The sequence below is a fragment of the Cherax quadricarinatus genome, chromosome 36 (assembly GCF_038502225.1).
Source record: "Cherax quadricarinatus isolate ZL_2023a chromosome 36, ASM3850222v1, whole genome shotgun sequence".
In the NCBI taxonomy this organism is placed as follows: Eukaryota; Metazoa; Arthropoda; class Malacostraca; order Decapoda; family Parastacidae; genus Cherax; species Cherax quadricarinatus.
The window spans coordinates 20718861-20744306 of NC_091327.1; the positions used below are offsets into that span (position 1 = coordinate 20718861).

The 25446-nt window shown below is 38.6% G+C and overlaps 2 protein-coding genes across 5 annotated transcripts in view; one reads left to right on the forward strand and one right to left on the reverse strand.

Annotated features, from left to right (window-relative positions):
• LOC128691355 (coiled-coil domain-containing protein 77) overlaps positions 1 to 21459 on the reverse strand; it is a 48825-nt gene extending 27366 nt beyond the window's left edge. Inside the window, exons 1-4 of the mRNA XM_070091656.1 lie at positions 21334 to 21459; positions 16894 to 16972; positions 15900 to 16021; positions 3129 to 3292 (exon numbers count right to left, since the gene is read on the reverse strand). Coding sequence (XP_069947757.1) covers positions 3129 to 3292; positions 15900 to 16021; positions 16894 to 16972; positions 21334 to 21350 — 382 coding nt within the window. The 5' untranslated portion in view covers positions 21351 to 21459. The remainder of the gene's footprint in view (positions 1 to 3128; positions 3293 to 15899; positions 16022 to 16893; positions 16973 to 21333) is intronic.
• Positions 21460 to 21965: 506 nt separating this feature from the next.
• The window catches only part of Kdm5 (Lysine demethylase 5), a 121956-nt gene continuing 118475 nt past the window's right edge, over positions 21966 to 25446 (forward strand). For all 4 annotated transcript variants that reach the window (XM_070091545.1, XM_070091547.1, XM_070091546.1 and 1 more), the window contains exon 1: positions 21966 to 22266. In XM_070091545.1, coding sequence (XP_069947646.1) covers positions 22117 to 22266 — 150 coding nt within the window. In that variant the 5' untranslated portion in view covers positions 21966 to 22116. The remainder of the gene's footprint in view (positions 22267 to 25446) is intronic.

The window sequence follows — 25446 nt, forward strand, 5'->3', positions numbered from 1 at the left end:
GTAAGCTTATTCCTCTATAATTTTTACAGTCTCTTTTGTCCCCTTTCCCTTTATATAAAGGGACTATACATGCTCTCTGCCAATCCCTAGGTACCTTCCCCTCTTTCATACATTTATTAAACAAAAGTACCAACCACTCCAACACTATATCCCCCCCTGCTTTTAACATTTCTGTCATGATCCCATCAGTTCCAGCTGCTTTACCCCCTTTCATTTTACGTAATGCCTCACGTACCTCCCCCACACTTACATTCTGCTCTTCTTCACTCCTAAAAGATGGTATACCTCCCTGACCAGTGCATGAAATTACTGCCTCTGTTTCTTCCTTAACATTTAAAAGTTCCTCAAAATATTCTCGCCATCTACCCAATACCTCCATCTCCCCATCTACTAACTCCCCTACTCTGTTTTTAACTGACAAATCCATATTTTCCCTAGGCTTTCTTAACTTGTTTAACTCACTCCAAAATTTTTTCTTATTTTCATTAAAATTTCTTGACAGTGCCTCTCCCACTCTATCATCTGCTCTCCTTTTGCACTCTCTCACCACTCTCTTTACCTTTCTTTTACTCTCCATATACTCTGCTCTTCTTATAACACTTCTGCTTTGTAAAAACCTCTCATAAGCTACCTTTTTCTCTTTTATCACACCCTTTACTTCATCATTCCACCAATCACTCCTCTTTCCTCCTGCCCCCACCCTCCTATAACCACAAACTTCTGCCCCACATTCTAATACTGCATTTTTAAAACTATTCCAACCCTCTTCAACCCCCCCACTACTCATCTTTGCACTAGCCCACCTTTCTGCCAATAGTCGCTTATATCTCACCCGAACTTCCTCCTCCCTTAGTTTATACACTTTCACTTCCCTCTTACTTGTTGTTGCCACCTTCCTCTTTTCCCATCTACCTCTTACTCTAACTGTAGCTACAACTAAATAATGATCCGATATATCAGTTGCCCCTCTATAAACATGTACATCCTGGAGCCTACCCATCAACCTTTTATCCACCAATACATAATCTAATAAACTACTTTCATTACGTGCTACATCATACCTTGTATATTTATTTATCCTCTTTTTCATAAAATATGTATTACTTATTACCAAATTTCTTTCTACACATAGCTCAATTAAAGGCTCCCCATTTACATTTACCCCTGGCACCCCAAATTTACCTACTACTCCCTCCATAACATTTTTACCCACTTTAGCATTAAAATCCCCAACCACCATTACTCTCACACTTGATTCAAAACTCCCCACGCATTCACTCAACATTTCCCAAAATCTCTCTCTCTCCTCTACACTTCTCTCTTCTCCAGGTGCATACACGCTTATTATAACCCACTTTTCACATCCAATCTTTATTTTACTCCACATAATCCTTGAATTAATACATTTATAGTCCCTCTTTTCCTGCCATAGCTTATCCTTCAACATTATTGCTACTCCTTCTTTAGCTCTAACTCTATTTGAAACCCCTGACCTAATCCCATTTATTCCTCTCCACTGAAACTCTCCCACCCCCTTCAGCTTTGTTTCACTTAAAGCCAGGACATCCAGCTTCTTCTCATTCATAACATCCACAATCATCTCTTTCTTATCATCTGCACAACATCCACGCACATTCAGACTTCCCACTTTGACAATTTTCTTCTTCTTATTCTTTTTAGTAATCTTTACAGGAAAAGGGGTTACTAGCCCATTGTTCCCGGCATTTTAGTTGACTTTTACAACACGCATGGCTTACGGAGGAAAGATTCTTATTCCACTTCCCCATGGATATAAAAGGAAAATTAATAAGACCAAGAACTATTAAGATAAAATCAAAGAAAACTCAGATGAGTGTGTATAAATAAATGTGTACATGTATGTGTAGTGTGACCTAAGTGTAAGTAGAAGTAGCAAGACATGCCTGTAATCTTGCATATTTATGAGACAGACAAAAGACATCAGCAATCCTACCATCATGTAAAACAATCACAGGCTTCGTTTTACACTCACTTGGCAGGACGGTAGTACCTCCCTGGGTGGTTGCTGTCTACCAACCTACTACCTATCAACCTACTACCCTGAATCCCTTCACTAAATACTACTACCCTGCTCACACTCCAACAGCTCGTCAGGTTTCAAAAACCATTCATCTCCATTCATTCCTATCAAACATGCTCCCGCATGCTTGCTGGAAGTCCAAGCCTTGCCCACAAAACCTCCTATACCCCCTCCCTCCAACCTTTTCAAGGATAACAGCTACCCTGCCTTCCTTCCCCTACAGATTTATACATTCTCCAAGTCATTCAATTTTGTTCCATTCTCTCTAATGACCAAACTACTTCAACAACCCCTCTTCAGCCCTCTGACTAATACTTTTAGTAACTCCACACCTCCACCTAATTTCTACACTACAAATTCTTTGTATAATGTTCATACCACACACTGCCCTTAGACATGACATCTCCACTGCCTCCAGCCTCCTTGCTGCAGCATTTACAACCCATACTTCACTCCCATATAAGAGTGTTGGTACCACTATACTCTCATACATTCCCTTCTTTGCCTCCATGGATAATGTTTTTTGTCTCCACAGATACTTCAAAGCACCACTCGCCTTTTTTTCCTTCATCAATTCTATGGTTAACTTCATCCTTCATTTTGCATCTGATTCCCCATAATTTAATCCCACCCCTCTCCCCAACACCCTAGCATTTACTTCTTTCACAACCCCATCTATAAATATGTTAAACAACCATGTATATTAAAACAACGTACAGTACAGTACAAGAACTATGTACCAGTATACAACAACAACACTGAAATTCGGGAGACACTGAAAGACAGAGATACATAGCTACTCTCAGGGAATGCCACTTTCAATAGCAGTAAGAGGTGCAATAATAAATATAAAATCCATTTAAAACTAGTTTAGATATGTAAGCAGATTTCACAAAGGGAATATTTAATGAAAAATTTATGAGTTTTATACTTTAAAACTGAATGCGTCAACTAGTTTACACACTGTATTTGGGAATAAGAAATGAATGATAGATAGTATTCAAAGGAATGAAGGAATATAGTAATGAACAAACTCTTAAAAATAAAATGCCTATTAGTATAAGCCTACTTACTTGCAATCGTTCGTTTTCTGCATGCAATCGAACAACTTGCTGACGCTCAGCATGAATAAATACATTAATATCTGAGAGAGCAGAACGAAGTTCAATGAGCTCACATGTTAGTTTTCTCCGCTCCTCCTCAAGAAAAGTAGGCTTTGTTGTCTGCTGATATCTGTAAAACAAATTTAAAAAAATAAAGCAACTGATATTAGTAAACCTTTGAGGCTAAGTAAAGTACTGTAGAGTAGTACAGAACTGTAACTATACTATCAAGTACAGAACTGTAACCATACTATTGAGTACAGAACCGTAACCGTACATTAAGACATTCACATTTTGTAGATCGCCTTAGATGTATGGATAACCAAATCCCTAAAACTGAAACTGTTTGTGCAATTTCTTCCAATGCTGAGCATTGTCTTAGGACACGTTTTTCCCAATACAGGTCTTACAGGTCCCCAGGATCTTCTGCATCTTGGGGAGTCCAAAGGCATGCAGGATCATTTCCAGGAAAGGTCTTCAAATGTTCCTAATGAGTGATGTGTTAAAATACTGTTTCCATGGTGCAGGTATGGAGGATGGTAGAGTTTTCATATCACTTGGTTATCAGCAGATACATACACTGAATTACTGTATTGTAAAGAAGAATGTTTGGATAGGTTAAACATACCTTCTACAGTTAATTCCGAATGGTTCAAATGAGTAGCATATAAGTATAAAAGAATAAGCCTATGTATATGTATCTGTAAACACAAATATTTTTCCATACTTGAACTAAAACTCATTTGGATTCTTTTCAGCTATACACTGTAGCAGCACATAAAAGTTAACTGATTTGTCCACCACAGACTCTGAAAGGCTTCTTGTAGCACATAATGACTCTTGCTGTACATTTTTCAAATTTCAGTTTTTATTCACTGTGGCCAAAATAATAACTACAGGGTAAAAGGGAATGGCTAGACACTAAGAAAAAAAATCTGAAAATTTGAGAATCCACCTTCAAGAATCATTCAGAGGCTTCCAAGGGTTATTTCAGTGTTCTTATTTTGTCCAAAACTTTTATCACCATAGTACAGAAACTCCTGAATACTCCTGTTGAGGGTTGAGAGGTAGTACTTCTCACTTTGCATTTGCTTCATCTGCAGCATTACTATCAGTTGAACTCATTTCAAACACTACTACATTGCCAGTATATAACAACAATTAAAAAAAAAAACATGTTATGAAGTTAATGGGTTATGCCAAGGATCTGCCCATGCCATAGAAGATATGTTTCCAACTCATCGGTTCAGATACATTACAACAACTGTCACCAATACAGCCCATGCCTGAGGTTGCCACTCATTCCTGTCACTGCCAGTTCATGTTAACTCTACTCTTAAAGAGCAAAGAGGCACAGCACCATAACTGGAACAATACACAAATAACTCATACACAGTAGAAAGAAACTTATGATGTTTCGGTCTAACTTGGACCATTAACAGATTGTGTATTAAGCTCTACTCTTAGAAAGAGAGACACTACTCTGTCATCTACTGCTTTTAGAGCCTTATTTTGTGCATTTCTTGGGATAGAGGTATTGAGTCATATTTACTGTAACTCCATTTTCTTAATGACAATTTGTGAAGAGTACTTTAATCAGAGAAAACTCCTTTACAATATTGTGGATGCCACCACTATTACTCAAAGAACCTCCAATCAACTACCCACATGTGGCCAGGAATGGACATGTACAAACAGTAAAGACTACTATACATATGGAATGAGAGAAGAGGGAATATAAATGCATAAATTCAAGGATTATGTGGATTAAAATAAGGGTCGGATGTGAAAAGTGGGTCATAATAAGCGTGTATGCACCTGGGCAGGCACCTTACATGCCCTACACACCCACCACCTCAAGCTGACCACATCATGAGGAGCCAGTCTATCAGCATCCTGTTGGCCAACATTAGAGGTTTCATTACTAATGTTGGAGAGCTCACACATAGTTTTGTGAACACTCGACGTCCCGACATGATAGCTGTTGTTGAAACATTTTTGGATGACAGGACTCCAGAAAATTTTGCAAGAATTGCTGGCTACACCTCATGGATGAGAAGAGACAGGCAAGGGCAAGGAGGTGTTGCTGTGTGCTTCTCTAAAAGTGTTCATGCCCAGCACATTGATGTTGCCACCCCTACACATCTTGAAATGATGTTCTTCAAGCTATGCATAAACACTAGTACCTCTGTACTAGTATGAGCAATGTACAGTGGAACCTCAAAAATCGAACTGCTAACAACACAACCAATTATGTAAGGGTATTTTTGTAAGTGCTTTTATAAGTGTATTTTTGAGGGTCTGGAATGGACTAATCTAATTTACATTATTCCTGATGGGAATAAATTCATTCAGTAAAGGCACTCGAACAGCCTTCTGGACTGAAGAAAGTTCGATATTTGAGGTTCCACTGTACAGACCTCAGTGGCAGCATGCAGACCCCATCAACTTCCTAATGGAAAATATTGACTCCCTTCTGCTACAACACAACTGTCAACATATCATAATTGTTGGTAATGCTATGCATAGTATAAGTGGCTTTGGCATGCTGCTCTTATCTGTATTTTTTGTACCTCTGTATGTATGCTCAAATTGTTAATAAATAAATAAATAAATAAATAAATAAATAAATAAACCTCAACCAACACCTTATACAGAGGGACTTTGATGACCTTCTTGCAGAGAAACTTTGTTGATTTCCCTACTCACATCTCTGGCTCCTCCCTTGACCCAGTAGTGAGTGATCTGGCAGAAGGCATAGTCACTTGTCAACCCCTCGGCTATGCTGGATCGTCTGACCACAAGGGTGTTTTTACGACACTTAAGATCCCAACAGAACGAGATGAGGAGTCCACACGCAGAACCTGGTTATGGGAAAGAGGTAATTGGCCAGCCCTTTGCTCTGACCTCGCCACCACCGATTGGAATGCTCTTCTCCAAGGGGATGTTGACACATCCTTAATCTACAACAAGAACACATTCCTCACCACCAATATGTGACAAAGCCTACAGATCAGCCTTGGTTTGGCTTTCGTTGTAGAGAGGCTGCTACTGCTAAGTACAAAGCATGGCAAAGGTATAAGAGACATCCTACCACCTATAACAGGAACTTGCACAGGCAAGCCTGTAGGCATATGGGTGACGTTCAAAAGTGGGCCACTGCTAAATGGGAGGTGGACACTAAAAGAAAGCTAGCATCAGGTAGGGTAGGCTCCAAAACCTGGTGGTCCCTGGTCAAGGACTGACAAGGTTATCTGCCTGATGAACTCATTCCACCTCTAAATCGACAGGATGGGACTACCTCTACTAGTAGTCAAGAGAAGGCGGACCTCTTTGCTGAACACTTTGCTACCAAAATGCAAGTTCCTGATCCAGCAAGGGACCCTCCTTGGCTAGGGTCAGTGGTGACAATAAGGCAGGAGGAGGTGCATTTCCTTCTTAAATCGCTTGACCAAGAAAAGGCTGTGGGCCCAGACAAGTTGAGCCCAAGATTGCTGAGAAGATGTGCCAACTAGCTAGCAGCACCTCTAACTCACATCTTTCAGCACTGCCTAGTACAGTGTAAATGGCCCTCTCTATGGAAAGAGGCAAATGTAGTCCCTGTTCACAAAAAGAAGAGTAGAGCAGAAATCAGCAACTACAGACCAGTGTCACTCCTGTCAATCACTGGTAAGATCCTTGAGACAATAATCTCAAGACATATGACAGAGTTTTTTGACTACCACTCACTACTTTGTGATCGTCAATATGGCTTCAGGAAAGATTATTCTGCTGCTGATCTGTTGTTAAACCTCTCCACTAAGTGGCACCAGTCACTGGATGAATCCAAAGTCAGCTGTGTGGTAGCACTGGACACTGCTGGTGCTTTCGACCGGGTGTGGCACCAGGGCCTCTTAGCAAAACTTCAAGCACTGGGAATTGCAGGCTCTACGCTATGTCTCCTCAGTGATTACCTTCATGGTAGATCTCTAAGTGTAGTTCTCAATGCAACAGAATCAGCAAGACATCCTATAGGGGCAAGTGTTCCACAAGGAAGCGTGCTGGGACCATTGTTATGGAATGTCTACTTCAACGACCTTCTTCATCTCATACCAAAATCCCATGCATATGCAGATGACTGTACACTGACATTCACTTATCCAAGAGAAGAAATGCCAGATGCTCTAAACTAACATCAATCACCAGCTAAGAGTTATATCAGCTTGGGGAAATAGATGGCAAGTAACATTTGCACCTGAGAAAATGCAAATGATGATGGTCTCTAGGCACCATGATGGTAATGCTGGTGCAGTAGTAAGGATGAATGGGAGGGTGTTGGCCCCTGGAGAAGTTGATATCCTTGGGGTGAAATTTGACTCCAAACTAACCATGAAGAACCATGTTGTAAATCTTGCAAACAAGGCAGCCAGGAAGCTTACAGCACTTCACCGTATCTCGCATCTGCTTGACAGTAGGGGTTGCAAGATTCTGTACGAGGCACAAGTACACTCACACCTTGAGTATGCTCCACTTTCTTGGTTTGCCTGCCCCCCCCTCTCATCTGTGACTGCTTGACAGAGTAGAGAACAGAGCAAGACGTCTCATCTCTCGCCTGGACCCATCCTGGATAGACCTGTCATTTCAGCATAGCCTTCAACACAGGAGGGATGTGGGTGGCCTTACTGTTATGTACAAGGCCAATATTATCAAAGTACCACACTTGGATCCACTTTGAGGACAGCGAGAAACAAGCTTTCATGCCACAAGATGGGCAGAAAGCAGCAACTTCACTCTGGCTGTACCCTTCTCCAGAACATCACTCCATCTGAGATATATACCCAGGATGACTCGAATATGGAACACATTCGTACAGCATAATGATGTCAATGAGATAAAGTCAGTTGATCAAATGAAAATGCTGGCCCACAGATGGCTCCAACTTCATCCTGTTCCCTACTTGTATGTCTCATAACAATAAAAATGCTTTCAAATGAGCTGATGTAGGTAACAGCTCTTAGCTTGCCAATAAAGTTAAGAATCCTTAACCTGTAAATAGCTTGTCAATAAAGCTAAGGATCCTTAACCTTGTCAAACCCTGTTTAAAAAAAAAAAAAAAAAAAAAAAAAAAAAAAGAGGGAGAGAGAGGGAGAGAGAGAGAGGGAGGGAGGGAGAGAGACAGAGGGGGAGAGAGAAAGAGAGAGAGAGATTGATTGATTGATTTTGGGAGATGTTAAGCAAGTGTGTAGGAACTTTTGAACCAAGTGAGAGAGTAATTGTGGTAGGGGACTTAAATACTAAAGTAGGAGAAACATTTAGAGAGGGTGTGGTAGGTAAGTTTGGGATGCCAGGTGTAAATGATAATGGGGGCCCTTTGGTTATAGGTAATACATATTTTAAGAAAAAGAGGATAAGTAAGTATACAAGATATGATGTAGGGCACAATGACAGTAGTTTGTTGGACTACATATTGGTAGATAAAAGACTGTTGAGTAGACTTCAGGATGTACATGTTTATAGAGGGGCCACAGATATATCAGATCAATTTCTAGTTGTAGCTACAGTGAGAGTAGAAAGTAGATGGGATACAAGGAAAATAGAAGCAGCAAGTAAGAGAGAGGTGAAGGTTTATAAACTAAAGGAGGAGGCAATTAGGGTAAGATAAAAACAACTATTGGAAGATAGATGGGCTAGTAAGAGTATAGGCAATGGGGTTGGTTTAAGAATGTAGTGTTAGTGTTCAGCAGAAGTTTGTGGTTACAGGAAAGTAGGCGCGGGAGGGAAGAAGAGCGATTGGTGGAATGATGTAAAGAGAGTAGTAAGGGAGAAAAAGTTAGCATATGAGAGGTTTCTACAAAGTATAAGTGATGCAAAGAGGGAGGAGTATATGGAGAGAAAAAGAAAGGTTAAGAGAGTGGTGAAGCAATGTAAAAAGAGAGCAAATAAGAGAGTGGGTGAGATGTTATCAACAAATTTTGTTGAAAATAAGAAAAAGTTTTGGAGTGAGATTAATAAGTTGAGGAAGCCTAGGGAATAAATGGATTTGATAGTTAAAAGCAGAAGAGAGTTATTAAATGGAGAGTTAGAGATATCGAGAAGATGGAGGGAATATTTTGAGGAATTGTTAAATGTTAACATAAGAACATAAGAACATAAGAAAGGAGGAACACTGCAGGAGGCCTGCTGGCCCATACTAGGCAGGTCCTTTACAATTCATCCCACTAACAAAACATTTACCCAACCCAATTTTCAATGCTACCCAAGAAATAAGCTCTGATGTGAAAGTCCCACTCAAATCCAACCCTTCCCACTCATGTACTTATCCAACCTAGATTTGAAACTACCCAAAGTCCTAGCCTCAATAACCCAACTAGGTAGACTGTTCCACTCATCAACTACCCTATTTCCAAACCAATACTTTCCTATGTCCTTTCTAAATCTAAACTTATCTAATTTAAATCCATTACTGCGGGTTCTCTCTTGGAGAGACATCCTCAAGACCTTATTAATATCCCCTTTATTAATACCTATCTTCCACTTATACACTTCGATCAGGTCTCCCCTCATTCTTCGTCTAACAAGTGAATGTAACTTAAGAGTCTTCAATCTTTCTTCATAAGGAAGATTTCTGATGCTATGTATTAATTTAGTCATCCTACGCTGAATGTTTTCTAACGAATTTATGTCCATTTTGTAATACGGAGACCAGAACTGAGCTGCATAATCAAGGTGAGGCCTTACTAATGATGTATAAAGCTGCAGTATGACCTCTGGACTTCTGTTGCTTACACTTCTTGATATAAATCCCAGTAATCTATTTGCCTTATTACGTACGCTTAGGCATTGCTGTCTTGGTTTAAGGTTGCTGCTCACCATAACCCCCAAGTCCTTTTCGCAATCTGTATGGCTAAGTTCTACATCATTTAATTTATAAGTACTAGGGTTATGGGCACTCCCAAGCTTCAGAACCTTGCACTTATCTACATTGAACTGCATCTGCCACTTTTCTGACCAAGAATAGAGTTTGTTTAAGTCCTCCTGAAGTTCCCTAACATCTACGTTTGAATCAATTATCCTACCTATCTTTGTGTCATCGGCGAATTTGCTCATATCACTAGTAATTCCCTCATCAAGATCATTGATATATATTATAAACAACAACGGACCCAAGACTGATCCCTGTGGAACGCCACTTGTTACAGATCCCCACTCGGATTTAACCCCATTTATGGACACTCTCTGCTTCCTGTCAGTGAGCCATGACTCGATCCACGAGAGCACTTTTCCCCCAATGCCATGGGCTGCCACTTTCTTTAACAGTCTATGGTGCGGAACTCTATCAAAAGCCTTACTAAAATCTAAGTAAATAATATCAAATTCTTTATTGTGGTCAACAGCCTCAAAAGCTTTACTGAAGAAAGTTAATAAATTAGTTAGACAAGACCGGCCTCTTGTGAATCCATGCTGAGTATCATTAATCAAGCTATGCTTATCGAGATGGCTTCTTATAATCTCAGCTATAATTGACTCTAGTAATTTGCCTACAATTGAGGTCAGGCTTATTGGGCGGTAATTTGACGGTAACGACTTGTCCCCTGTTTTAAAAATAGGAGTTACATTAGCCATCTTCCACATATCAGACACTACACCTGTTTGAAGAGATAAATTAAAAATATTAGTTAATGGTTCACAGAGTTCCATTTTGCATTCCTTAAGAACCCTTGAAAAAACCTCATCAGGACCCGGCGACTTATTTTGCTTCAGTCTGTCTATCTGCCTCACAACCATCTCACTAGTGACTGTGATGTTACATAATTTATCTTCTTCTAGCCCACTGTAAAAATTAATTACTGGAATATTGTTAGTGTCTTCCTGTGTAAAAACTGAGAGAAAATAATTATTTAAAATCAAGCACATTTCATTCTCATTGTCAGTAAGGTGCCCATAGTTATTTTTAAGGGGACCTATCTTATCTCTAACTTTTGTTCTATAGACCTGGAAAAAACTTTTTGGGTTAGTTTTAGAATCCCTAGCAACTTTAATTTCATAGTCCCTTTTAGCTTTTCTTATCCCCTTTTTAATGTCCCTCTTAATGTCAATATACTGATTCATAAGATGACCCTCACCTCTTTTGATACGCCTATAAATTCCTTTCTTATGCCCTAGTAGATATTTGAGCCTATTATTCATCCATTTTGGGTCATTTCTATTTGATCTAATTTCTTTATATGGGATAAACGCTCTTTGAGCAGCATGTATAGTGTTCAGAAAACTGTCATATTGATAGCTCTCTTCGTTACCCCAGTCAACAGATGATAAGTGTTCTTTAAGCCCATCGTAATCTGCTAAGCGAAAATCTGGGACTGTTACTGAGTTATCGCTACTATCGTACTTCCATTCAATGCTAAATGTAATTGATTTGTGGTCGCTAGCACCCAGTTCCTCTGAAATTTCTAAATTATTAACAAGGGATTCATTGTTTGCCATAACTAAGTCAAGCAGGTTATTTCCCCTTGTAGGTTCTGTCACAAACTGCTTCAAAAAACAATCCTGAAATACTTCTAAGAAGTCGTACGATTCTAAATTCCCAGTCAAGAAATTCCAATCAACATGACTAAAGTTAAAGTCTCCTAGAATTACTACATTATCGTGCCTTGTGGCCTTAACAATTTCCTCCCATAGTAGTTTCCCTTGGTCCCTATCTAAGTTAGGGGGACGGTATATCACTCCTAAAATCAGTTTTTCATGCCCCTCTGAAAATTCTATCCAAACAGACTCTGTATGTGTTACTTCAGACTTAATACCCGTTTTTATGCAACAGTTCAAGCGATCTCGGACGTACAATGCCACCCCACCCCCCCTCCCAATACTTCTATCTTCTTGGAACAATTTAAAACCCTGAATATGACATTCCGCAGGCATGTCCCGACTTTTTGAATTAAACCACGTCTCAGTTAAGGCAAATACATCAATGTTACCTACACTAGCAACTAATCTCAACTCGTCCATCTTATTCCTAGCACTACGGCAATTAGCATAATAAACATTGAAAGACTCTCCTTTCTCTTTACCCTTCCTGCTCATTTCTATTTTTCTACTAAACCTATTACCGTCTTTATCACCCAAGGTCCCTGGCTTTTCAATATCTATCTCGTTCTTATTATTACTAGTTCCCCTAGAACTCGTAATATTACTACACTGGGACTTCACTGTTTTCCTGCCAAAACCCATACCACTAACTATTCCTAGTTTAAAGTCCTAACTGCTCCCTCCACTGCAGTTGCCAGTGCTCCCACCCCACACCTAGATAAGTGAACCCCATCCCTAGCATACATGTCATTTCTGCCATAGAAGAGGTCCCAGTTGTCAATGAATGTTACCGCATTTTCCTTACAGTATTTGTCCAGCCAGCAATTGACACCAATTGCCCTGGACAACCATTCACTTCCAACTCCCCTCCTTGGCAAAATACCACATATGAGAGGGTTCCCACCCTTACTTCTAATTATTTCTATTGCTGACCTATACCTGCTAATCAGGTCCTCACTCCTACGTCTGCCAACATCGTTGCCTCCAGCACTGAGACAGATAATAGGATTGCTCCCATTACCTCTCATGATGTCATCCAGACGGCTAACAATATCCTCCATCCCAGCCCCAGGAAAGCAAACTCTCTGTCTCCTACTCCTGTCCTTCAAGCAGAACGCCCTATCCATATACCTAACTTGGCTATCCCCAACAACAACAATATTCTTACCTTCCTTAATGTCTTTCGTCGTGTCGTTCCCAGTAGTCAACTCACATTCGTCGGGTAGCACTGAGAATGTATTGGATGTTTCCACAACAGTTTCCACGGCAGTCTCTTTCTTCTTCATCGTTTCTACCTTTCCATTCGTCTTCTTGATCGTCAACTTCTTTCCCTGCTGTCCAGCCACTGACCAGTTTCCCTTCTTGACCTGAGGACTCAAAACAGGAGGACTACTACGAATCTTCTTGTTCTCCTCGGTCAATCGCCGAATTTCCAAATTCGCCAACCTCAATTCTTCCTTAAGCTGTTGGTAAAGTTGCTCGATGGAGGGCATCTTGCTTCAATTCTAGAGAGCGCGCAAACAGGTCTTCACAGAGCCAAGTACACGTCAACACTGCGCAAATGCCAACTCAATCGAGTTGGTGAAGATAGAGAAGCTGTGATTTCGTGTATAGGGGAAGGAGGAATAACATTTTGTAGGAGTGAGGAAGAGCCAGTTGTAAGTGTGGGGAAAGTTCATGAGACAGTGGGTAGAATGAAAGGTGGTAAGGCAGCTGGGATTAATGGGATAAAGACAGAAATGTTAAAAATCAGGTGGGGATATTTAATAAATGTATGGAAGAGGGTAAGGTACCTAGGGACTGGCAGAGAGCGTGCATAGTTCCATTGTATAAAGGCAAAGGGGACAAAAGAGAATGCAAAAATTATAGGGGAAGAAGTCTGTTGAGTTCTTCATGGGAAAGTGGAACAGAATTCTTCCTCCGTAAGCCATGCGTGTTGTAAGAGGCGACTAAAATGCCAGGAGCAAGGGGCTAGTAATCCCTTCTCCTGTATAGATTACTAAATTTAAAATGAGAAACTTTTTGTTTTTCTTTTAGGGCCACCCTGCCTTGGTGGGATACGGCTGGTTTGTTGAGAAAAAAAAAAAAGTCTGTTGAGTATACCTGGTAAAAGGTATGGTAGAGTTTTTATTGAAAGAATTAAGAGCAAGATGGAGAGAAGGATAGCAGATGAACAAGGAGGCTTTTGAAAAGGTAGGGGGGTGTGTAGACCAAGCATTTACAGTGAAACATATAGGTGAACAGTAATTAGATAAGGGTAAAGAGGTTTTTGTGGCATTTATGGATTTGTACAAGGCGTATGACAGGGTGGAGGGGTAAGCAATGTGGCAGATGTTTCAAATGTATAGAACAGGAGGTAGGTTACTGAAACCAGTGAAGAGTTTTTATGAGGATAGTGAGACTCAGGTTAGAGTATGTAGGAGAGAGGGAGATTATTTCCCAGTAAAAGTAGGCCTTAGATAAGGATGTGTGATGTCACCATGGTTGTTCAAAATATTTATAGATGGGGTTGTAAGAGAAGCGAATGCTCGGGTGTTAGCAAGTGGTGTGGGGTTAAAATATAAAGAATCTAACACAAAGTGGGAGTTGTTACAATTGCTCTTTGCTGATGACATTGTGCTTCTGGGAAATTCTGAAGAGAGGCTGCAGAGGTTGGTTGATGAGTACGGTAGAGTATGTATAAGAAGAAAATTAAAAGTGAATATAGGAAAGAGTAAGGTGATGAGGATAACACAAAAATTAGGTAACAAAAGATTGGATATCAGATTGGAGGGAGAGAGTATGGAGGAGGTGGATGTATTCAGATATTTAGGAGTGGACGTGTCAGCAGATGGGTCGATGGAGGATGAGGTGAATCATAGAACTGATGAGGGAAAAAAGGTGAGTGGTGCACTTAGGAGTCTGTGGAGACAAAGAACTTTGTCCATGGAAGCAAAGAGGGGAATGTATGAGAGTATAGTTAAACCAATGCTCTTATATTGGTGTGAAGCATGGGTGGTGAATGTTGCAACAAGGAGAAGGCTGGAGGCAGTGGAGATGTCATGTCTGAGGGCAATGTGTTGTGTGATTATAATGCAAAGAATTCATAGTTTGGAAATTAGGAGGAGGTGTGGGATTACCAAAACTATTATTGAGAGGGCTGAGGAGGGGTTGCTGAGGTGGTTTGGACATGTAGAGAGGATGAAATGAAATAGAATGAATTCAAGAGCGTATAAATCTGTAGTGGAGGGAAGGCAGGGTAGGAGTTGTCCTAGGAAAGGTTGGAGGGAAGGGGTAAAGAGGGTTTTATATGCGAGGGGCTTGAACTTCCAGCAAGTATGCATGAGCATGTTTGATAGGAGTGAATGGAGACAAATGGTTTTTAGGACTTGACATGCTGTTGGAGTGTGAGCAAGGTAACATTTATGAAGGGATTCAGGAAAACCGGCAGGCTGGACTTGAGTCCTGGAGGTGGGAAGTACAGTGTCTGCACTCTGAAGGAGGGGTGTTAATGTTGCAGTTTTATAACTGTAGTGTAAGTGCACCTCTGGCAAGACAGTGATGGAATGAATGATGATGAAAGTTTTTCTTTTTCGGGCCACCCTGCCTTGGTGGGAGACAGCCGACGTGTTAATAAAAAAAAATACTATACATGCTATGATTGTTTACACGAACTGAATAAGACACATCTGAAACACTTATTTCTTTTTGTGGAGATGTTTTGCCAACCAGTGGCTTTATCAATCCAATACAATAATACTGGATATGGTGAACAACATGGAGTAGTAGTCTGAGTTGACCAGTCCCTCAGCCTAGAAAGGAGGCATTCAATCCATTTATCTTGATGAATCAAATTCATAAAGACTGATGAAATGACCACCACCTTATAAAGCTGAGGGAGTGATTCCTCAAACTACTACTTACATCTTTTACTTACTACTACTACTTACATCTTTATAATGAACTGATAAAAACCACTGGCTGGCAAAATGTCTCCACAACAAATATATCCAAGTGCTGCACATGTCTTATTCACCTCCTTGTAGGTTTTGTGTACAGTATAATTAGTATATAATGAAAACTACTACAATTAAAGTCACTGTGCCTACAGCTTTACATGACTGATAGTTAATATATATTGAACTTTTCAACAGTTTTGACCTTTGTTAAGGAAATTACAATAAAACACTCACTTTTCAAGTAATTCTAAAAAATGTTGGCGGTCTGCATCAAATTTGGCAATTTTCTGCCTGTAGAAGTCCAGAAGGCGTTGAGATGGCTGAAGTTTGGAGAGCTCTTCTTCAACATTAATATGCTGGTGACAAAATAATTAAAACTTCATTACTCAATACAGTACATGTATATAAATTTTGCATTACTCTTTATACAGTAAGAAAACAATATTGATTTCTGTCACATAAATCTCACACTATCAATGAAATAATCAATATTAGTGGAGAAAATATACTGTATGGTATATCAAACTACCTATACAGTAGAACTTTGACTTAATAGACTTCAGTTTAATGGATTTCATATTTAATGGACAAAATCCAATGCCTCCACAAAGCCCAGAAACAACAGATTAAGTCCATCCCTTTTGGACAAAATATTTCATTTCCAAAATTGTTTGTTAATGTTATGGGCCTCTTGGTAAATATATGGTGGAACCTCGGTTTTCGTATGCCCTAGTCTGTATGTAGAACTATAGTTATTCTCTATAAAATTTATTTTTTAATATTTTTGGGTGTCTGGAATGGATTAATTGGATTTACATTATTTCTTATAGGAAATATTAACAAAAAATACATTTTATAGAGAATAACTATAGTTTTACATACTGTACAGACTAAGGCATACAAAAACTGATGTTCCATTGTATTTTGAATTTAACAGAAGTCCTTTGTTTCCAGAACTATTCATAATTATTACAATCATGGGATAACAATCATCAGGATTTAATTAACAACCAGCATTACCAGACACCCTCTCCTTCCCTATTAATTAATCTGTTAAATCAAGATTACTGTAATTATTACTCAGCAAGTTACAGGATTCAGAATATCACATATTACTGTAATATATGTTCAGTAGACATGAAATGTATGTTTTCACATTACCAACACAGTGAAACAATAAAAGATACTCGAGAGATTTCCTTACATGTAGAGTAACATAAAAGCTTACCAGATCATTGTTTGAGGCTGTGGGAGTTGTTGCTCTATTCCTCCCACAACTGTTAATTCTCCTTACTGAGGATCTTAACCTGCAATAGAATTGCTGTTTAGTAACTTTAATCAGAAATGCAGCAATGGTGAAACAAATTATGAGGGCCACATTGTAACCAGAACCAGCTTGCTACTTATGTTATGGGATAACAATCAGAAACTCTCTTAGGCATGTTCTCACTGGTTATGTGGGAGGTAAATGCGGGGATTCTTCTCCAACCAGGCAACGAAGAATGTCTCGGTATGTCTTACACAAAAATAAAATTTGGCTGGACTTACTAGAAATTATTAGGGTGCTCAAGTTTCCTGAGAGATGAATAGTCAGTCAGAGAGGAGGACATCAAGTTATTGAGCTACTAACCCTGAACAGAGGTAGACAGAAATGACAATGACCGGTAGATAAAACACTGTTAAGGAGTAAATATAATTGTAATAAGAAGGCAAATAACTGTTGACAACTTTGAGGAAATGAACAATGAATGTGATAAGGTCCAAGGACAAAACATCTTCAATAAAAATATCTTAAGAGAATGCATCTGCATCCATTTCCTTCAAGTAAACCTAATGTTGTAACTTGTGCTCTGTGAGGCTTGTAGTAGCCCTGAACTGTAAGATTATAAAGTGACCGTAATTACCTAATGAGCTGTGTGATTTCCATAAATACCCAAACTAACATTTACCACCCCTTCTCTGTTACAATAAGCTAAAAATTGAAGTATAAATTGAGCTAAAAATTACTAATTATGTTTCACACAAAGAAATAGAAGATTTTGGGATAGTAGATGTTATATGTATATTAGTGTTATAGATATGGATCAAGATGCTGATGGGCCAATATAGTGCTAAAGAATGTGAGGTATTAAGGGTATTACCAGTATTACCTGTGTGCAATGAAAGCATAGAAACCAGTGAGACAGATTCTTATCATCTTCATGGGAAACAGCTAAACCTACAGGGGTCATACAGTGCCTGGGAGGATGTGAAGCACTCAGCTTCAGTGCAAGGAAGGAAAAGGACAGGTCTAATTCATTGCATCAAAAGCTTCTCACCAGCAACAAAGATCCTTTCTTGAGGGGCCACTGGGTTGAAGTTCAGTGAGGCTACCCAAAAAAAAACATTTTTTTTGAGGGAAATACCAAACATGTTTCAATGCGAGGGAGAGATACCGTGACTGAGATGACTAGTTCTTCGTGCAGGTTATGAGTTGATTCAAATTAATAGGGCATAACTTTTTGCTTTATTTTCAGCTGTAAAACTCTAAATAGTATGGCAATGGCAATGATAATAAGCCCCCTAGCTGTTTGGCTCCTAGGGAAGCCTGGCAAAGACATCTGAGCTCAGGACTGTACTAAGGAACTTCATGCCTCGCCTCGATGGTTAGTGTCACTGCCAAGGCTATCACAGATATCACTCAGGTTATCTGGGAGAAAGCACAGATTCCAACCAGAGGGCTGACTTTGGTGTCCGCAAGCTCAAGAAATGCAAGTAAAATATGGTGTTCTATGAAAAACCAACTGTTGCAGAATGGCAGCTAAGTCAAGGGGAAGCTATTCAAAAGTGACTTCATTGAGGTTATTTCACTCCCCAACCACCCTAAGACTGAAGAAATACTTCCTGACATCCCTGTGACTCATCTGTGTCTTTAACTTCCAAATGTACTCTTGAGTACCTGTTTTCCACCTCTTGGACAGTTTATCCACGTTTGTCCTATCAATTCCTCCGAGTAATCGAGTATTCTGTGTGCTGTTATCATGTTTTTCGTTGCCCTTCTGTCCTCCAGTATCATTAGATGATTTTACTGTGTAGCAGTGAAGATTTCATATTATATTCATTACAAATTCAGTAAAGTACAATTTTGAAATACAACATTAACAATTTAACAAGATTTTCATTTTTCAAATTTTCACATTTCTTGCAAGTACATGCAATAATGAGCAAATCCTAGTTAACCTCTAAATATTATTTAGTCTAATTTTTTTTCCACATATGTTTACATTTCAATATGTAACATGGACAGCCTTGTGGAGAAAGACATTTAAAAATTTTATTTTTTGGGCCACCCTAAAACTTTAAGAACTGACATTTTAATTCATATATGATTGTACATTTATTTGTTTTCTTTTTAACTTTAGCTTCATCTACAATACACTGGGAGTTGCAAAGGTCAAGAACTTCCAGTATACTGTAGGTGAGATTTAATAGCCAATTTAATAGAAAGTTACATTTACAGAACTCAATAACATTATATATATTGGTGAAATGCACAATGTGAAAATGAGAATAAATAATGTGAGGTAAGGCTTCAAAGAGACAACTTCAAAGGTCTGGTACAGTGTGTGTCACAGAGGGAGCAGCTGTTGTCTTGTCACCATAGGTGTGAAGCTGTGACTAAACATGAGTGTCTTGAGTGTCAAGGCAGTCCTCATTAGTAAGCTGGCTTTCCATTAAGCAAGTTATGTTTTTTCCTAAGACATAATAATATGTAAATTCAGGGTAAAAGTATACGATTGCCACTCAGCATATTTCGACCATTAATTATAGTTTGAATTGTACAATATTAAGTTTGTTTTGCAGATATATAATTTTACTGAACAAATATAAAAAAATATAACCTAACCTAATGAAACCCACCTAACCTTTCTAAGACAACTAACTGTAACTTAGCCTTACTCCACCATCAGTTCTGGTGCATTTTTGTTTACACTTGGCCAGGTGAATAATACGACTCCACGCTAAATTGATCAGTTCAGATATGCTATGCAACTGAAATAAATGTTCCACTTTTGCTAGTAGTATCTCCCAAAATAACAATCTCCACAAGAAATATTTACTTTTCCATAGTGTCCAATAATGCCCGAGTTCTGTTAAGTAGCGGTCCTAAACTTAGATTTATTTCAAGGAAGGCTGGGGGTAATTGGTACAAAAACCTGTAAATAAAACAGAAATGTCTGAAATAATATATATAAAAATATAGTGAACCTTTGCTGTAATATGTCTTACAGTAATTTTAATAATGGAAGTTTTTTATTTCTTTGATAGGTGGTATATTTATTTTATTTTGTAGTACTTTGTGGTTATTAGTGTGATTGATATTATGCTTTATTAAACAAGCAGGAATTTACATTTAAGAATGATCATCTTTATTCTGGAAATCTACAAATGTTTTACAGATGTAAGTAATATATGTATATTAAAATCTTGTGTTCATGTGCTTCAAGGAAGAAAACTTTAAGGAGAAAAAGGTGATATCACTTAAAAAGTTACATTTTGTAAGAGTGTTTTAATTATTAGCTATTATTATAAGAAGGGGAAGCACTAAACCAACTGGGGTTATACAGTACCTTGCGAAAGGGAGATAATCAGGTTCAATCTAAGGGGAGAATAAATAATTCCTTGTAATTCTGTCCTGTAGATCGATTGCTAGTGCACTCAGGTCACACATTCAGGTCCATGGTTCAATCCCCAGTATGGGTGGAAATATTAGGATGTGTTTCCTTAAGACACCTGCTGTCCCTGTTCACCTATCGGTAAAATAGATACCTGGGTGTTAGTCGACTGGTGAGAGTCGCACCCTGGGGACAAAATTAACCTAATTTGCCCGAGATGCTCTGCATAACAAAAGAGCTTTTTATATAGTAGTATGTCACTGATGTCAGTTAGGCCTGTATACCTTATACATGTACTTGAAGAAATAAAGATTATTATAATTATTATAATTATATTATTATTATTATTATTATTAGTATTATTATTATTATTGGATCAAGAGCCCCCTCCCCAGCATCAAGGAACCTTCCTTGAGGCATGGTCATTGCTAGATATTTACTATTACAACAATCAAAACTAAGCGCTAAACCCACAAGGGTCATACAGCGCAGTCATTGCTAAAAATAAGGAATAACATAGGTCCCAGGACCTGGCATGAGGCACACCAGTGTTAAGTTAATAAGGATTTGTTGTATTTTATGGAGTTAAGGCTCAATTTAAATGTGTATGGCCTTCGAATTCATAGCGCCATTATTTAAGTGGAAAAATGGTAAAAAAGAATATTAAATGGTCTTCGTAGATCAAATAACAGGCCCAGTAGACATTTTAAACCGGGTTAAGCTTTCATTGATTCAATACACAAGTAAAATTTTTAGCAATTGCCTTATTATTATTATATTTAAAAAGAAAACAAGCGCTAAACCTGTCCCAATTATTGTTTGGTAACCTGTATATTAGCCTAGGATAACCTGGGATTGCGTCAGTCATTGTTATTATGGATTAACAGTTATTAAGAACAAGACGAGAGTGTAGTCTACTTCCTCCTGAATGAAACTGTCAGTAATATAGCTAAACATCAGTAGCGATTAGAACATTATTAAATAATTTACGAAGAACATTCCTATTTATTTACCTCTGGACCGCGGCCATTTTTAAATGACGTTAAATGACGTTGTTGCTATATTATGATTGGTGCTTGTGTCTCCCTCTCAGCCAATCACAGCTCTCAACACCTGTTCCATACACTTTTACATTGACGACTTGATTTATGAGATAAAATGAAGAATTTTTCAGGAAATATTGATGTTCCCTTCAGTGTAAATGAATAATTTTTATATTCGCAATGCTATGGTTAAATATTAACACCAGCTTAGTAAGCTTCACCGACATACACATCCCATATTCGGCTATATATATATATTTTCTTTTTGTTTATATTATAATTTTGTATATCGATATAAAAATCTTTAATATGTTATGATATTTTTGCAACACTGACTCGTGGTTTTAACGATTACTGCTCTACGCTTTATAAAGAAAAACCTATTAAAAAATATATAAAAAAAAATGCTGCATCCATCAAGCAGATTTGACCCCGCTTCATGATTTAACAAACCGTACCGAGTGTTACAAGCTCTTATAACACAGATTAAATCATTTACATGAAATCTATAAGGGTATAATGGTGTCCTCCAGCCTATATTACCTATGCTTTCTAAATGCACTAGGTTTGTGTGCTTTCTAGGTGGGGCGGTGCAGCGGCAGTATTGCTCCGCGGGGGAGTCAGCACGTCAGTAGTAAACAGTGGCAGGAGGACGGTGTGTCACACCCGCTAGTTATCTCTCACTCTCCTCGTCCTGCCTCGACATGTTGCCCTCATAACGTGGTCACACTCTCCTCGCATACTCCTCTCACCATGTCCTCGGCGGAGTTCGTCTTCATCCCGCCGCCGGAGGGTCCTGTATTTAAGCCAACATGGGAAGAGTTTCAGGACGCCCTTGGATATATTAACAAGATACGACCCATCGCCGAGCAGTCCGGGATTTGTAAAATTATTCCTCCACCGGTAAATTAACATCGCACTGTTGCTTTGAGGCCTCAGGTGGCAGAGGGAATTACTCCTTGCCGGGTTAGGCCGAGTTTTTATTGTCTCATTTGATTTAAATAAGTTGTAAATGTGGGGGATTTACAAGACAATGTCTTTGACGTTCTGCCGAAGTCGTGGACGCAGATTTTAGCGTTACGTCCACCACAGCGTCCTCGTCTACAAAATGCATATTCGCAGACACATTTGTCTGTTAAACGGGTCCCTGACGCACTATTTCCAGAGTGTGAGATTTCGGGAACTCATTTTTTACGCTTTAGTCGCTGGATATAGCGTATAAGCAGAAATAATGGATGTTAGTGTGTTGTGCGTAGCGGCGATTACGTGCGAGCGTATGTCAGCGACATGGCGACCCCAGTCCATGTCCCATTATTATCCAGCAAATTACACCTTGATGCGATGCTGCACACACTGATAATCCCCTGCTAAATGTTGGTCAACTTAGTAAGGTGCCACAGCAGGGAATACGAACAATGGAAGCTGAGCGACGCTCCTGGAAAATGCTTTAAAGATGGAACTTTACTTTTAGGAAAGACTGGGTTTAGGAAGCTTTAGGTTTTTAAGGGATATCGGTACATTTGTGTGACAGGTTTAGTTAGTTTTTGGTTTAACTGTTTACTAATACAGTGACTGGTTGAAGTGTGTTAGGTATGTCTGGTGGTAATGAAATGAAATTTCAGGATACGTGGTAAAATTGCAGTACTGCCAGTGTAGTCTTAATTGGGTGTTTCTGTATGAGATGAATGCATATAGTATTGTTAGTTAAGTAAGATTTAATAAGTAAATTCTACATGATTAGTTAATGAGGTTAAATTCACACTAATTTACGAGCACATTTCAGAATAACTTCTTTTTCGTAAAACGTTTCGGCTGTAGATTAAAAAAGATGGTTAAGGAAAAAAATAATTTTGGTATAAATTTGTTAAATTTAAATTGACTATTTTATTAAAGCAACAGCAGTATTGTTTTATATTATTTCTTGGCAAAGTCTTTGACATATTTTTTTCCCTTTTCCTTCATATGATAGGCGGCAGCCATCTTGTTTTTGTAGAGCATGACAATTATGCTAGTTTTTGTCAATATACAAATTCTCTAATATGGGAGGTAAAACTAAATGTAAAATAATAATGTTTTTGCTACCTGATGAAAGTGAAAGACCCAATGAAGTAGCTTGAGAAATTGCATAAGTTAAGGGTAAATTTGTTAGCTACAAATTTGTGTACCTGTTTAGTGGGTTACATTGTCAATAAATCCAATATTTGATAGTATATATAGTACTGTTCATAAAATGTGCAAATATTTTAGAGACTTTAAAATTCGTTTTAAGAAATTTAACTGTTATGGGAAATAGTTCCTAGTTCATTTTATTGCAATGTAAATGTGAGAAATAAATTTTCAACATTATTACGTCATCTTTTTTATGGGGAGATGTCTAAATACTACTGAAAGGGTCTTGGTCCAAGGAATATGAGATATCTTGCCCATCCTTGGATTAAACCGTATTGTTGCCTGTCCCCAGGGACTGTATGACCCTTATGGAAATAAATCACGTCAAACACTTTGAGATATCATAGGTAATATACACATATTACTATGTATATGATAATTGTACTTTTATGTACCGGTATCTAAATAAACTTATTTATGAGCTTAGTTCTTCCTATGTATATTACAATAATGTAGATACACAAGATGTGAATAAATTTTAGATGCACATAAAAAAAAGTTTTATAAATTAAAAGTTAACTTTGAGAACATTCCATATGTATGTTGCCTGTATCTCAGGATTGATGCCAGACATTAAACAATCAATCACATATTGTACCTATGCCATCAAGGTTCTGAATACTGCATTAGTCTTCTTTTTAACATGCCTCTTTTCTATTATTACCAAGCCTTTGAGCTGCACATAAGTTTTTATTCAGGTATAGGTACACATAAATACAGTTGTATAAATTATCATTCATAGCAGCATGTGTGTAGATTACCAAGGATAAACCAAAACAATCAGTGACATTTCCCTTTGAAAAAAAAAAAATCTTCATTAGCTTATTGTTCATTGAGTTATTTGTGCGAAGATAGTTCAGTAGGCTTGAAGTACAGTATTTTTTCAGTGTTCTTTGTTTTCTAAATGTTGAAGTATTGGGTAGTTGTGTTACTTGATTATTAAAACTGCATTCATTGTTTAGGCTTGGGGTTCTTTTGAAATATTTGCCCATTCCCTGCCTTCTTCCCAGGCAGCATCTGTATGCTTAAACACCAAAGTTCGGTTAGGAAGGCAGTTTATCATCTTTTGGTTATGCATCTTCAGGTGAGTAAAATAAGAGTCACTGTTTGGGTAAGCATCTGGGGTGGGTGAATAAGTAATTTGGAATGTAATGTTCTTCTGAAACCATGCACTGAGAAAGCTTTATTTTCTATATTCATCACAGTTATACACTACCTTGTATTAGATAATTTCTGCCATTACAAATATAACTAGCAGATGTCTTATCTCCACCCAGGGAATTCTTCCTCTAATAGTTGTGAAGTGGAGCACAGTGCTCAGTAGTGTTGTTAAAGCTAAACTTGAGTAAAAATGGTTGGTATATGAGAAGGACCTGTTTAGCTAGCATGGGCCAGTAGGCCTTCTGCAATTCTCTGTATTCTTGTGTAAAAGTGGAAAAGCTTCTTGTTAGTCCTTTTCCAAGCATCTAACCTGTTTTGTACCCCTTAAGCTGTTTACAGATCTAGCCTGTAAATGATCTTTCACTTCCCCTTTTCATAAAGTTGGTTATTATGTACTAGGACTAGTTTGCCCAAAATGCCCCTGCATGATAGTGGCTTTCTTTGTACTTAAATCAAAATTGTAATTACACATTGTAACCTTTGCAAAGAAATAAAATCTTAAAACACTCAGCCTGGAGTTTACCTGGAGAGAGTTCCGGGGGTCAACGCCCCCGCGGCCCGGTCTGAGACCAGGCCTCCTGGTGGATCAGAGCCTGATCAACCAGGCTGTTGCTGCTGGCTGCACGCAAACCAAAGTACGAGCCACAGCCCGGCTGATCCGGAACTGACTTTAGGTGCTTGTCCAGTGCCAGCTTGAAGACTGCCAGGGGTCTGTTGGTAATCCCCCTTATGTGTGCTGGGAGGCAGTTGAAC